The sequence below is a fragment of the Notechis scutatus genome, chromosome 2 (genome assembly GCF_049901735.1).
Source record: "Notechis scutatus isolate UNSWTSFEM ecotype Mainland chromosome 2, rNotScu1.2, whole genome shotgun sequence".
In the NCBI taxonomy this organism is placed as follows: Eukaryota; Metazoa; Chordata; class Lepidosauria; order Squamata; family Elapidae; genus Notechis; species Notechis scutatus.
In genome coordinates this window covers 11130734-11146171 of record NC_142010.1, presented here as the reverse complement: position 1 = coordinate 11146171, position 15438 = coordinate 11130734, and the positions used below count along the sequence as shown (strand labels likewise).

At 45.3% G+C, this 15438-nt stretch overlaps 2 protein-coding genes across 3 annotated transcripts in view; one reads left to right on the top strand and one right to left on the bottom strand.

The window, feature by feature from the left end:
- LOC113428961 (uncharacterized) overlaps nucleotides 1-15438 on the bottom strand; it is a 103081-nt gene that overhangs the window by 44600 nt on the left and 43043 nt on the right. The gene's annotated exons all lie outside the window — the stretch shown is intronic.
- On the top strand, nucleotides 1520-8721 carry LOC148131750 (zinc finger protein 24-like). 2 transcript variants are annotated; one of them, XM_087953246.1, is made up of 3 exons: nucleotides 1520-2235; nucleotides 4275-4419; nucleotides 7400-8721. In XM_087953246.1, exons 1-3 carry the CDS (start codon nucleotides 1825-1827, stop codon nucleotides 8164-8166), a joined length of 1323 nt encoding a protein of 440 aa, XP_087809372.1. In that variant the 5' UTR covers nucleotides 1520-1824; the 3' UTR covers nucleotides 8167-8721. The 2 variants fall into 2 exon arrangements, with proteins under 2 accessions (XP_087809372.1, XP_087809371.1); XM_087953245.1 differs by having other exon boundaries at nucleotides 4314-4419; nucleotides 7400-8719.

The window sequence follows — 15438 nt, the reverse complement described above, 5'->3', positions numbered from 1 at the left end:
TGTGTGTCCAATCACACTTGGCCAATAAAGGATTCTGTTCTGTTCTGTTCTGTTCTATTCTATTCTATTCTATTCTATTCTATTCTATTCTATTCTATTCTATTCTATTCTATTCTATTATTCTATTCTATTCTATTCTATTCTATTCTATTCTATTCTATTCTATTCCATTCCATTCCATTCCATTCCATTCCATTACCTTATGTTTCTTGATGAATATATCTTTTCTTTTATGTACACTGAGAGCATTTGCACCAAGACAATTTTCTTGTGTGTCCAATCACACTTGGCCAATAAAGGATTCTATTCTGTTCTGTTCTGTTCTGTCCTGTCCTATTCTATTCTATTCTATTCTATTCTATTCTATTCTATTCTATTCTATTCCATTCCATTCCATTCCATTCCATTACCTTATGTTTCTTGACGAATATATCTTTTCTTTTATGTACACTGAGAGCATTTGCACCAAGACAATTTTCTTGTGTGTCCAATCACACTTGGCCAATAAAGAATTCTGTTCTGTTCTGTTCTGTCCTATTCTATTCTATTCTATTCTATTCTATTCTATTCTATTCTATTCTATTCCATTCCATTCCATTACCTTATGTTTCTTGATGAATATATCTTTTCTTTTATGTATACTGAGAGCATTTGCACCAAGACAATTTTCTTGTGTGTCCAATCACACTTGGCCAATAAAGGATTCTGTTCTGTTCTGTTCTGTCCTATTCTATTCTATTCTATTCTATTCTATTCTATTCTATTCTATTCCATTCCATTCCATTCCATTCCATTCCATTCCATTACCTTATGTTTCTTGTGAATATATCTTTTCTTTTATGTACACTGAGAGCATTTGCACCAAGACAATTTTCTTGTGTGTCCAATCACACTTGGCCAATAAAGAATTCTGTTCTGTTCTGTTCTGTCCTATTCTATTCTATTCTATTCTATTCTATTCTATTCTATTCTATTCTATTCTATTCCATTCCATTCCATTACCTTATGTTTCTTGATGAATATATCTTTTCTTTTATGTATACTGAGAGCATTTGCACCAAGACAATTTTCTTGTGTGTCCAATCACACTTGGCCAATAAAAATTCTGTTCTGTTCTGTTCTGTCCTATTCTATTCTATTCTATTCTATTCTATTCTATTCTATTCTATTCTATTCTATTCTATTCTATTCCATTCCATTCCATTACCTTATGTTTCTTGATGAATATATCTTTTCTTTTATGTACACTGAGAGCATCTGCACCAAGACAATTTTCTTGTGTGTCCAATCACACTTGGCCAATAAAAATTCTGTTCTGTTCTGTTCTGTCCTATTCTATTCTATTCTATTCTATTCTATTCTATTCTATTCTATTCTATTCTATTCTATTCTATTCCATTCCATTCCATTACCTTATGTTTCTTGATGAATATATCTTTTCTTTTATGTACACTGAGAGCATCTGCACCAAGACAATTTTCTTGTGTGTCCAATCACACTTGGCCAATAAAGGATTCTGTTCTATTCTGTCCTGTCCTGTCCTATTCTATTCTAACAAAGCTATCTAATCGGCAAAACCCCAAACCACAATTTCATTCCCCCACCCCGCACACACCTCGAGCACAAAGTCCAGAAGCGGTTTCCAAGTCAAAACAAAACTAATTGGGTTCTTTTCTTCAACCAGAGCAGTCCGTTTAGCCGTCTCTGCTAACTCCACACCAACTTTTGTAGCCATTCGTCCACTGTGTGTGTGGGGGGGTCGCCATCTCTTCTTTAAGGGGTGCTTGCAGCTCCAGCCCACTGGACCCCTCGGGAGGTGTGGAAATGGCCCATCTCCTGCCAGACCTTGGCAAAGAGACCCCTTTGAGCGACAGCGGCCTCTGGGCCAGCGCCAGGAGCCTCAGGCAGAAAGTGAAGGAGGAGATCCAGAAGGAAGGGACAGCCGGGTTAGAAACTCAGCGCCTGCCCTTCAGGCAGTTTGGCTTCCAGGAGGCTGAGGGGCCGCGAGAGGTGCGCCACCACCTCTGGGAACTTGGCAACTTGTGGCTGCAACCTGAAAGGCACACCAAAGAACAGATCCTCGGACTGGTGGTCCTGGAGCAATTCCTGAACGTCTTGCCCCCACGAATCCAGTCCTGGCTCCGAGAGGTTGAGCCCGAGAATTGCACCCAGGCAGTGGCCTTGGCAGAAGGTTTCCTGCTGGGGCAGCAAGAGGAGGAGGCTTGGAAAGAACCAGTGAGTATCATTTGAGCCCGGTCGTTTCATGTGGGATGTGGTTTAGATCAGTGGGTCCCCAACCTTTTTGTACCAGGGACCAGTTTCAAGCACAAACACTTTTTCAAGGACCGGGGGGAAGAATCCAAGTTTGGTGGTTTGCTTGCAGACGTTTCATTACCTGACTAGGTAACATCTGATCTTGTTACCTAGTCGGGTAATCAAAAGCGTCTGCCAGCAAACCACCAAGTTCAGGGCGCCTCGGCCCTGCCTCCCTCAGCCCCATCCCTCAGGTGTCTCCCTCCCTCAGGTGTCTGCCTCGTTCCTCTCTCAGTCGCTCTCTCGCTGCTCCACCAGCCCAGGAAGAAACTGCTTCAAAGAAGCCGGGGTGTGTGTGTGTGGCTTTTCCTGTCGCCGCAGCTCCTCCAAAGCGCCGTTTACCCCCACCCCGCCCGCCCACTGCGGTTCAATCCACAGTGCTCCGTTCTGCCTGCCTGCCTGCCTTCTTCATTTGGAGCAGCTTGGCTGATAAAAGAGGCAAATAGTTATTATTCTCAGCGAAGCTGCTCCCAAACAACCAGACAGGCAGGCGGGGCACTGAAGTGAACTTGTGCGCAGGCGGGGGGGTGGGGTGAACGGGCGCTTCGGAGGAGCTGCGGCGACAGGAAAAGCCACCCCCGGCTTCTTTGAAGCAGTTTCTTCCTGGGCTGGTGGAGCAGCAGAGAGCGACTGAGAGAGGACGAGGCGGGAGGAAACCGAAGCCGCTGAGCCAGAGAGCAGGACAGGCTTTGGTTGCTTCCTCCCTCCCCTTCTTTCATTTGTGTCCTTGATCCCCGATCCCACCAGCATTCACCGAAGGCGAAGAAAGCCACCATTTTTTTTAAAAAAAAATTCTTTGCGGCCCGGTACAGAGTGCTCCATGGACCGGTACCGGTCCGCGGCCCGGTGGTTGAGGACCCCTGGTTTAGATCAGTGGGTCACCAACCGGTGGGCCAGGGACCACCGGTGGTCCGCAAGAAAATGTTGGTGGTTTGGAGAAGAAATGTCATCCCCCCCGCAAAGCAATTAATCCAGGTTGTGCAGGATTACACAAGGCTGCACCGCACACATGGCCCGCGGGAACACAAGGCTTGCGTTGCTTGCATTGCGAACAACACGAGGTAGTGAGGGGAGGGGGGAAAGGCGGAGGGGGGGAACTTGCCCCACTCACCTCACTGGGCCACCAGGCTCTTCTTTCCACTTTTTTCTTCTGCTTTTGGCTGCACGCTAAGAAAACAGCAAAAGTCTTTCTTTCTTTCCCCCAAACTCCGCCAGTAATGAGTCTTTGGGACCCTTGCAAGGCCTCCTGCTCCAAGAGGCTGCGCCAGCACGACAAATCTCACAAAGACTCATTTCTGGCGGCATTTGGGGGAGAGAAAGAAAGACTTCTGCTGCATCTGCTGCTTTCCTTGCATGAAGCAAAAAGTCTCTCTCTCTCTCTCTCTCTCTCTCTCTCTTTCCCCCTGAGAATGGAGCTGGAGGCGGTATCCTGCGATCCCTAGTAAAGAATGATCAATCGGTAGGAAAATGGGGTGGGGAATTTTCCTGCAAATTTTTTGGGGGGGATTTTCCCAGGGTCTCTGGTCCGCGGGATTTAAAATGATGAGTCTGAATGACTGACAATCTCTACAGCAGGGGTCCCAAACACAATTTACCTGGGGGCTGCTGGATTCAGAGTCTGGGTGAGGCTGGGCCGCATAATATTATACTTTATATTATACTTTATATTATACAGTAATATTATACTTTCATATCACGGTGGGGGCCACAGGATATCGTCCTGCAGGCCGCAATTGGCCCGGGGGCCGCGAGAATGAGACCTCTGCTCTACAGACTTTAACCTAATTCTTGATTCTCTCTTCCTGTTATTATTTTCAATTGCTTGGAGATTTTGGGCAGTCCTCTCAAACCTAAAAGACAGAATAAATTGCATCTGTTAAGATTGGTCTGCTTCTAAAAATCTTTTTGTGAATTTTGACTTGGTTACAGCTTGCTTTGTGATGCGTGGACTTCCACTGCAGTGGCTGAGATTCCTTAAAGAAGAGGTGATCTGTTTTCAGGTGGCTAAGGAAGCATCGTCGGATTCCTGGCAGAAGGTCATTTTAGGTGAAATCAAACAGGAGGAGGAGGAAGAGGAGGAGGAAGAGGAGGATGGCGCATCTCTGGGTAAGGGCCTCCCTTCTGTAGCCATGATTTTCTATGTTGGCTTGATTGTGGCTTCTTTTGCTCAGTTGCTAGCAGGTGTTCTGACCCAAACCCTTTCCCAATAAAACAAACAATAACCAAAGGGAACAGAAACCTTTTAATGAGTCTTACGAATCCCTGGTTAAAAGGCTGCTGCAAACTAATTAATTTTGATAAGCACAAACCTCGCTAAAACTCTGCGAGGCTGCCAAGAATCACAGATAAGAAATATTTCACAACACAAGAGTCTTCAAATACCGACTTAAGATACTGCAATGTCCACGAGGCTGGAGTTTCAAAACGTCTTTGCTTCCTGCAAAGAACGTCCAATTCACAGCTGGCTTTTTATCTTCTTGAAGGAGGGGCCATTACCTTGCAGCCTTACTTCCGAGTCGCCCATGCTGCTGCAGCTGCTCTTTCCTGCGAGCAGCCCAGCGTGCACGCGCACTTGGCACAGGCTCCTCAGGAACTTCCTCATCGCTGCTGCCAGCCCCCCCACAATCTCTGAAGGCAGCAGTCCACTCCCTAATGGTCCTGGCCCCTCATCTGAGTCCTCGCTCTCCTTAGCCGTCTGCACCTGCTGCCGGCCAACCACAGCATGTTTGTTAGCCTGGAGAATTATATTTTATTCAGTAGACAAATCGTAGCTTAGGACAGGGGTCTCCAAACTTGGCAACTTTAAGATTTGTGGACTTCAACTCCCAGAATTCCTCAGTCAGCCAGCCTTTGCTTGTCAGAAAATTGCAAAAGGTGATCGCACGACCCCAGGACACTGCAACCCAGTGGTGGTATTCGACCCAGTTCTGCCCAGTTCTGGAGAGCCGGTAGCGGCGATGAGCAGTGGAGACCGAACCAATTCTCTTTGCTGCTCTATGTTTGGCCCAACCACCCGCCTGGGCTCCCATACTCACTTTTACGGCCAGAATTCAAAGCGCAGCTGCTTTGTGCAGCGCAGAATAGCGCCCCGCAGCAGCGGCTGCAGCAACCAGCATCGTGCAGGCTTGCAGGAGGCAAGTTAGAACGCCTCTGCACCTGCGCAAAGTGCATGTTTGCACGCGCACGTGCACGCAAAGTGTGCATGCGTGCAAAGCGCAGCCACCAAGTCACGCCCACCGAACCGGTGGCAACTTTATTGGAATACCACCACTGCTGCAAATATCATAAATACGGCTCAGTTGCCAAGCATCTGAATTTAGATCACGTGACCGTAGGGACACCACAACGGTCGTAAGTATGAAAAATGAACATAGATCGCTTTTTTTCTGTGTTGTTGTAATTTCGGTTACTAAACAGTTTTAAGTGGAGAACTGCCGGCACTCCGGTTACATTCTTGCCCTAGACCAGTGATGGTGAACCTTTTTGTTGTGGGGTGCCGGCGTGTGTGTGTCAGCACCCACAATACATGCGCACACAACAACCCCACCTTGCCCCCTACCTGCACTGTGCACACGCGCACCTCCCAGCTGATTTTCCAGCCCGTTTGAGGCCGTTTTTTCGCCCTCCCGGAGGCTCGAGGAAGCCTCTGCAGCCTCAGGAGGGCGAAAAACAGGCCTTCCAGAAATAGTGGAAGTGGCCGTTTTCAGCCTCCGGAAGGCCTCTGGAGCCTGGGGGAGGCCATTTTTGCCCTCCCGGAGCTCAAAGGAAGCCGTGGGAGCCTTGGGAGGCTGAAAGCGGCCCGTTCGGCACTTCCGGTATTTGTGGAAGGCCCGTTTTCAGCCTCCCGAGGCTGCAGAGGCTTCCCTTGAGCCTCCAGGAGGCGAAAACAGCCTCGAACAAGCTGGGAGCGCATGCAGGTAAGTTTGGCTGGGAGCTCACATGCCCACACAAATGGCTCTGCGTGCCACCTCTGGCACTCGGGCCATAGGTTCGCCATCACAGCCCTAGACTCAACCTCCTCTTAATCTGACTATTGCTTTGGTAGCGGCCCTTCCTTCTGTCCCTCAAAGTCATTCCTTTTGTCTTCTCCATACACCTCAAACTGCAAACCTTGTTTTGCAGGGCTTGAGCCTCTAAGCAAGAACGATCCTTAACTCCTTTTTGTTGGGAAAGGCATCGTTGATTAAAAGGTCAAGTGAAGTACAAGAGAGCAAAGCCAGAACTGAAAATCGTGCGCCCAAATTCCCAAGGGTAATTTCCCCTCCCTTAGGTGCTTCCCATCGCTTGCTCCCTCAGTGTCCAATCAAATTCAAAGAAGATGTTTTGGGATGGTTGGTGTGCAGATGTATTCCCTTCTCGGCCGTCTGACCTTGAAGCCGTGCGTCTGACAGATCCAATCAGGGGTGGGATTCTACCGGTTCGGACCGGTTCTATAGAACCGGTTGTTATGATTCTGTGCAGTTCAGAGAACCGGCAAATCGTGCCCCTGGCTGGCCCCTCCCCTCCCCGCCTGGTCAGTCCTTATCGCGCATGGGCAACATTGCACGCATGCCCCACATCGCTCACCGCGTTCTTCCCCGTCCAATCCCTCCTTAAGGTATTTTTCTCCTCCTGACGATCAGCTGTTCCTGTGATCAGTTAGGCTGGGATTCCCCTCGCTTACTTAGTGCTTCGCATAGGAGGTTTCCCTGAGGCCTAGGATGGCAAAAAAATGGAGCCCTCCTCCATTTTTTGCCTTCCTGGGCCCCAGAGAAGTCTTCTGGGAGCAAAAACGCCCCCCCAGGAGGTTTCCTTGAGGCCCAGAAGGCCCAAAAAATGGGGGGGGGGGTTGCTGCCAAAAATAAAAAGAAGCCACACCCACACAGTCACAAGGCCACGCTTACCTAGCCACGGCCACAGAACCGGTTGTTACAAAATTTGAATCCCACCCCCAGATACAATGAACTGTTTGTGATCACCGAATCCTCCCCCCCCTTCCATCTTCTTCCCAGAGTTCATGGCAGACGGCACTGAGTGAAACGTGAGGTGGCGGTTCTGGACAGTTTAGATCAGAGAATGACGCAGATCCCTGTCTCCTCCCTGACAGGCGATGAGCAAGCGCCTGAGGACGCCTTGGAAAATTCTTCAGAACCAGGATCACAGCGGATTCTCTGCTCAAGAGCTGATCATAGATCCCGTACACCAGAACTAGGGGGGGCCTCTCAAAGCCAGCCAGGAGGCTACCTAGAAAAGAGAAAGGACGGCCTTCTTTGCCCCTCACCAAGTTTCCAGCAGGCTGGAGGAGTTGGAGTTGGGGTCCAGCCCAGGATCCAAGATGAGCGGTTGAAAAAGTGCCTGGAATGTGGGAAGGGCTTTGTTTGGCGGTCCGAACTGATCGAGCACCAGCGCTCGCACACGGGCGAGCGGCCCTACTCCTGCTCATACTGCGGGAAGAGCTTCAGCCGCAAATCCTACATTATAAAACACGAACGGATCCACACGGGGGAGAAGCCCTACATGTGCGCCCACTGCGGCAAGGGCTTCGTTTCCAAGTCGGACCTCATCAAGCACGAACGGACCCACACGGGGGAGAAGCCGTACATCTGCGCCGACTGCGGACGCAGCTTCAGCAGGAAGCAATTTCTGGTGACCCATCGGAGGACGCACACGGGGGAGAAGCCATACAAGTGCACTGAGTGCGGCAAGAGCTTCAGCCAGCGGACGTGCCTGGTCATCCATGAGAGAGCCCACACCGGCGAGAAGCCCTTTCAGTGCCTGGTGTGCGGGAAGAGCTTTGGGAGAAGGGATATTCTTGTGACCCACCAGAAACTCCATGTGCGAGAAACGGCTTTGCCATGCGCTGAGTGGCTGTGAAACGTCAACTTTTACCGAGCACAGGACACGAGGGGTTCCCGTCGGCAATGTGTTTGGGAAGGGATTAAAAGTGCAGAATGCAGGGTGTGTGTGTGTGTGTGTGTGTGTAAATAGAGAAGATAGATACATGGATTGTGATTCAAGAAATAAGCTGGGTAAAAATTCTAGTTCGTGTGGGCAACGATAGAACGAATATCACGTGGTATTTATTTATTGATAGAGAGACACTTGGAATATTGCATCCAGTTGTGGTCGCCACAATGTAAAGAAGATGTTGAGACTCTAGAAAGAGTGCAGAGAAGAGCAACAAAGATGATTAGGGGACTGGAGGATAAAATATATAAAGAACAGTTGTAGGAATTGGGTATGTCTAGTTTTGAAAAGAAGGACAAGGAATGACATGATAGCAGTGTTCCAATATCTGTCAGGATTCCGGCAGTTACCCCAATTAAATCATGAGTCTTGAGCCAAACTTCCAAACCTTCAAAAGGATTTTGAATTATTATATATTTATTAATTATTATATATTAACATGTCCAGCACTGCCTGGGTGTAGCCGACTCTGAGACACATCATTCATTCTCACTCTTGATCTGGTTTTCCCCCACTTCCTGGGTACATCATAATTCATATTCTCCAATGGGACACATCCATAGCAAAGAGTCATCAATCATGTTCTCCAGTTAGATATTTGCCCGGCAGAAACTTCAGTCAGCAAGTTACTATCTTTGAAAAACTATTTATGGAATGCACTTTTACTTTCCAAACTGCCACACTGCTCTTTCAAACCCCTTTCCCCCCTCCCTTTCTGTTGGCAACTCTAAAAAGACCATAGAAATATTTTATGAGTTGACAATCTCGGGCTGCCAGAAAGAAGAGGGGGAGTCAAGCTATTCTCCAAAACACCTGAGGGCAGGACAAAAAGCAATGGGTAGAAACTAATCAAGGAGAGAAACAACCTAGAACTAAGGAGAAATTTCCTGAGAGTTTCTGACCGCTGGCCATGCCCACCCAGTCGCCCACCCCCAGGTCAACCACAGCGCTGATGCGGCCCTCAATGAAATTGAGTTTGACATCCCTGCACTAAGCTGTAATATGGTTACTTTGGTTGTGATACGATCTTAGATGTTGTAGCTGGTATACTATGGTACAAGGCCTAGGACAGTAGTGGCTAAACTTTTTGGGCTCCTGTACCAAAAATTGCAAGCGCGCCAGCACCCAGAATGCAATGCGTGCTCCCCCTCCCTACGCGCCCTGTACATGTGTGTGCAATTCCCCAGCCCCTTACTTGCACTGCGCCTCACAGCTGATTTTTCGGCTGGTTTGAGGTCTTTTTCAGCCTCCCAGAGGCTTGGAAAAAGCCTCTGCAAGGCTTCTCAGGCCGAATTATAGGCCCGTTTCGTCACTTCCAGTATTACAGCAAGGCTTCTAAGGCCAAATTATAGGCCCGTTTCATCACTTCCAGTATTACAGCAAGGCTTCTAAGGCCGAATTATAGGCCCGTTTCGTCACTTCCGGTATTACAGCAAGGCTTCTAAGGCTGAATTATAGGCCCGTTTCGTCACTTCGGTATTACAGCAAGGCTTCTGAGGCCGGATTATAGGCCCGTTTCGTCACTTCCGGTATTACAGCAAGGCTTCTGAGGCGAATTATAGGCCCGTTTCGTCACTTCGGTATTACAGCAAGGCTTCTCAGGCGAATTATAGGCCCGTTTCGTCACTTCCGGTATTACAGCAAGGCTTCTCAGGCCGAATTATAGGCCCGTTTAGTCACTTCCGGTATTACAGCAAGGCTTCTCAGGCCGAATTATAGGCCCGTTTCGTCACTTCCAGTATTACAGCAAGACTTCTCAGGCGAATTATAGGCCCGTTTCATCACTTCCGGTATTACAGCAAGGCTTCTGAGGCCGAATTATAGGCCCGTTTCATCACTTCCAGTATTACAGCAAGGCTTCTGAGGCCGGATTATAGGCCCGTTTCGTCACTTCCGGTATTACAGCAAGGCTTCTGAGGCCGAATTATAGGCCCGTTTCGTCACTTCCGGTATTACAGCAAGGCTTCTCAGGCGAATTATAGGCCCGTTCGTCACTTCCGGTATTACAGCAAGGCTTCTCAGGCGAATTATAGGCCCGTTCGTCACTTCGGTATTACAGCAAGGCTTCTCAGGCCGAATTATAGGCCCGTTTAGTCACTTCCAGTATTACAGCAAGACTTCTCAGGCTGAATTATAGGCCCGTTTCATCACTTCGGTATTACAGGAAGTGATGAAACGGGCCTATAATTCGGCCTAAGAAGCCTTGCAGAGGCTTTTTCTAAGCCTGTGGGAGGCCGAAAAAGGCTTCAAACCAACCAACCAAAAAAAAAACAACAGCTGTGAGGCGCGCACATGTGCAGTGAGGTAAGTTTAACTGTGGCTCGCATGCCGGCACAAATGGCTCTGCATGCCACTCGTGGCACGTGTGCCATAGGTTCCTCATCATGGGCCTAGGATGTTGTTAGAACCCAGTTAGTCGTGGTTTCTTCCACAACAATGTAGTGACTTATTAATGAAGCATAAACTAGGCTTCATACCAAGCCTTCATTGGCACTTAACTATATTTTAGGATTGAAAACACATCTCAACATCATTTGTTCAATTAGCTTGTGTGTTCAAAGCATGGCAAACAATTGTGGCAGAGACCACAATTTTCAAACCCCATAATTTTAGCTTATAAACCATGAGTTGTGGGTTCAAACCTCAAATTCAGAGTTTATTTTCCTTGACTCTGGTTTTGCATGATTTCTGAATGGAAGACGATGCGAGTGGAAGCAATAGAGTGTCTATTTGCGGGTATTTAAGTCTTAGCCATTTATTATTTCATTTACCACATTTTTGACTTCCAGCCTTCTCTTTGTTTCAGAAAAATTCACTTCCCCCCCTAAACTTAAAGGAACAAAAAAATTGCACAAATATAGTCGGAAAGTCGCATGAGCAGGGGACCTACAACGTCCCTTCCAACTCTATTATACTGTTAAATGCAATGTAGTAAGATCAAAACATTGGAGCCAAGGGGCACCTTTGGGACTTTGTAAGCCTCTAGCAGGACCACTAACGAACCAATATCTGGATTTAGCACAGCCTGTTACTACACAGCCCTGTCCCAGAGGACAAATGAGTCTCCATTTCAGCATCTTATTAATCCCGCAGGACTTTTTTATGAGTGGAAAGTCATTCCTGCAATTAAGCATGTTTATTTATTTATTGAATTTATATTGCCACCTATTCATCCTTGGCGACTCAAGGCAGCTTATAGAAAATAAAACCACATTTAAAACAATCAAAGCTAAACAACAAGAATCAAGTTAATATAGTGCAATATCACAAAATAACTCCCACCCCCCTGCCCTGACGACAGCAGATCACATGAGCCATTTAATGGGCTCCATCCCGTTCTGGGTTCCCCAGGCCCGCTGGCAGAACCGGGTCTTCAGCGCCTTCCAGAAGAGTGCTAGAGTGGGGGCCATTCTAATGCTTACCCGAGTAGTGCAAATGGCTGTTGAGACTTCTTGGTTGCGGAGTGTTTTCTGCCCCATATCCCTTCCCTGTTAAAGACAGGTGCAGGATTTGGGGGGATGAGTCTATGTTGTCTGCACCTCCAAGCGAAGTGAAAATGGTTCCTGTAGTCTGCAATTTTTCTGGAAATTCATTCATACTCCCACACCAGAGGTATTCAGCAGGTTCTGACCAGTTCTGGAGAACCGGTAGTGGAAATTTTGAGTAGTTTGGAGAAGCGGCAAATCCCACCTCTGATTTGCCCCACCCCCCATCTATTCTCTGCCTCCCAAGCCCCAGCTGATTGGCTGGGTCTTCTTTGGTTGCCCTGCACAGGAGAACGGAGCTGGAAAGCAGGTTAGTGGGGTGGGGAGGGAATGGAGATTTTTCAGTAACCTTCCCCTGGAGTGGGGTGGGAATGGAGATATTGCAGTTGTCAGCGTTCCGGGGAAAATCCATTCCTGTCAGTAACTCCAAGACAAAACATAATCTCAAAGTACTTTTATTAAAATAGCACCTGGCATATTCTGTGGAATTCCAAAACTAAAAAGTTTTCCTGGACTTCCCACACTGTCCCAACCTACAAACCATCCCCTTTTTATTCATCGTTACATCACATGAACCAATCCCAAAGTAAGTTTCAATTCTTTCCGCGCCACACTCTTTAACCTTGAACTAACAAAAGAATTTTATTTTGTAGTTCCGGTTTGTCAGGCTTCGGAGGCAGCAGGAATCGCGTTTGTGCGCGATCCCTGCTGCGCTCTGCTGGAGTGCCTTCGATCCAATTGGATTGGGAGGCTATAGTTATCCTGTAGGGATAACTGAAGAGAGGAGATCCGGGCAGGGGTCGGGGATATCGCACCCCCCTTCCCAGCCGGCTTAACTCCCTTTTCCAAAGGTGGTGGAGCGGCGGTCAGCAATGGCCGTCACAAAGAACCTCTCAGCCGGACAAGTTTTGTGCAGGAGGAAGTGAAGAAAGAGAAGGCTTTTGGCTGAACCGGGATGACAATTAACATCTGAATACCCTGAAACTTTGGCTCCTTAAGTGATATATTGTTTCCCAGAAGATCGTTAAGCTGCGGTGGAAAGTAAAGGAAAGTTTTTTGTTTTTCTCCTCACTTCCCCACGGAGACAGCAGATGGAAATCGGAAATACCGCTTTGGCAGCAGAAGGTACTAACTTTGAAAATTAAAGCCAAGGGGACATTAGATTTCTAAACACTGACATTTAAAAATTAAAATCTTTTTGCTTTAAGTGGGAAGGAAGAGAGGTAAATGATTTATACTAACGTTTGTTGAAGGAGATTGCTTGAGTTTTATAAGATCAGAGATTAAATTGCAATAAAACTTCCAAAAATTGAATTCTACCCCAGGAAGAGAAAGTAGAAGAAAGTGCTAAATGAAACAGACTGTGCTGATTGTGCTGACTTTGATTGCTTGATGACTTTGGGACTTTTGTGAACTATCTTTTGAAAGACTAAGAAAACATTTGGATTTTTTTTACAATGGTATCTGTTGAAGAACTGAAAATGCAATTTGAAAAATTAAGAGAAGAAGAAGAAGAAGAAGGCAAGGGCTCCTTTGGATCTATCCTTTGCTTCTTAGAAATGGCGATTTCTACTTATCAGGAAATGCAACAAGAAAAAGGCTGGGATGATGAAGAAGAAGCCATCTTTAATGGACATATGATTTTAAATGAGAAAGAAAGGGGTAAAAGGAAAAGAAAATTGAGAATTTAAGTTCTAAAAAAACAACCAAGAAAGGGAAAAATAAGGTGAAAAATCGATATAATGTCAGAAAGCAACAGAGAGAGAGGAATACAACAGAGAGGGGAGACTAAAAGGCTGGAGATTGAGAGAGGGGGCGTAAAAAGGCTAGATTTGACAAGGAAGGAAGGGAAAAGCGAAGGGAAGTTATAAAGGCTTAAAACAAGATGCTAATAAACAGGTTTTTTCAGAGATAAAGGGTAAAACATAATCTAAAAAGAGATTCTGCAAAAGTACACAAGATTGTATTGTAGTATTTGTATTTGAAATATGGGTTAATAGAATATTGTAGGGAATGTGTAAAATGCCTAAGATTTAATTAATAGAGTTTAATTAATTATTTTTAATATACTATAAGATCATTATGTTTTATATTTTAAAATGTTATGTAGAATGTACTAAGCAGAATCAGAATAGAAACTATGTATTATTTTAAGTGTTAAATTTGGGGGAAATAGAAAGGTGTCATACTTCAACCAGTGATTACAGGGAAAAATTTGTGGTAAAGAGAAAAGATAAATAGATAATTGAAAAAGAACGGACAAAAGATACAAGTATAATGATTTAAATTGAGATTAAATAAATAAAATAGAATTAAGAGAGTGAAAAGAGAAGATATGAAATAGTATATAAGGTGAGCATGAATTTGATTTATGTCTGTACAAAAGTTATAACCGGGTTAAGCCGCTTTCTAAAAAGAAGTTTTATGTTTTTATGTTATGTATTTTGTTTGCTTATGTTTGTTTATCGAGGATTAATGATGTTGGATAAGAACATATGAAATAGTAATAATATGAAATATAGTAATATGAAATACATGAAAGTATAAGTTTAATGAATAAAATTGAACAGAAATAAAGGAAGAAACAGTTGGAGTAATGTACTTAAATGAGATGTTTTATTTGTTTTGTTAAGCAGTTTTTAGAAAAGATGTTTTATGTTCTTATGTTTTATGTTTTGTTTGTCTGTGTATTGTCTTTGAAAATTAATAAAATTTGTTATTAAAAAAAAAAAAAGAATTTTATTTTGTCTACTAAGAGCTACTCAATTAACATCAGCCCCCCTCCCATTTTCTCCAGCTATGTGGCAGTGATCCTGATTCCACGGCTGACAGGAGTATCCTTTCTCTGGAGTGGGGTGGGAATGGAGATTTTACAGTATCCTTCCCCTGCCACACCCACCAAGCCACGCCCACAGAACCGGTAGTTAAAAAAAATTTTAAACACACCACTGTCCCACACCATTCAAAGAGTGTTCATCCCAAAGTGCATAGCTAAATGATTATGGAGATTCTGTCATCCAGGTCATGGTTGTCCCAAAGGTGCATTTTTAGGAGTCAACTGGACTTTCTATTAAAAAAAAAAAAAAGACGTTGAGGAAGTCAGCACCATGGTCAGCTCACTTGCAGAAACCCATGGTTTCTCCCGATTGCCTTCAGCACCATGGCCAGCTCCCAATGAAACAACAGTTAAGAGCCAGGAGCTACTTTAGGTCTTTAGCTGAATTGCACTAATAGCTTAATAATTAACTCAACCCAAAAGTGCTTTTTTTTTCAGGAGGCAACTGACCTTGTGTTTTTTTCCTTTTGAAGACGTTCTGCTTCTCATCCAAGAAGCTTCTTCGGCTATGACAGTGTTGTAATGACGAGGCAGTCGAGTTGTTTGATCATGAACAACTGAATCATGATGTTTTTTATTAGTCTAGTCTTGCATTTATACACATTTTTAGTTATCCTCCATCACTGGTAAACTTTTGTTACTGCTTAACTTTCATTACTGTTTAGCATAGTAATCCAAACAATTAATTATCTCTAGTTAAAGTCTGACATATGTTTACTTCCTCTCTCTAATCCTCCTTTAGATTAGTGACTTTGTTTGCCTGAGTTGTATTTGCTTGTAAACACTCTTTATCTGAGGTTTGCCATCCGAGATTGGAACATTCCTGCAATTACAACTCTACATGACAGGATAAAATGG

Bases quoted from the DNA above. Each gene is read 5' to 3' on its own strand.
- LOC148131750 (XM_087953246.1), top strand. From the start codon at position 1,825: ATGGCCCATCTCCTGCCAGACCTTGGCAAAGAGACCCCTTTGAGCGAC. The intron at 2,236-4,274 runs GTGAGTATCATT...CTTCCACTGCAG, and splicing joins AGGAGGCTTGGAAAGAACCA to TGGCTGAGATTCCTTAAAGA. The intron at 4,420-7,399 runs GTAAGGGCCTCC...CCTCCCTGACAG, and splicing joins GGAGGATGGCGCATCTCTGG to GCGATGAGCAAGCGCCTGAG.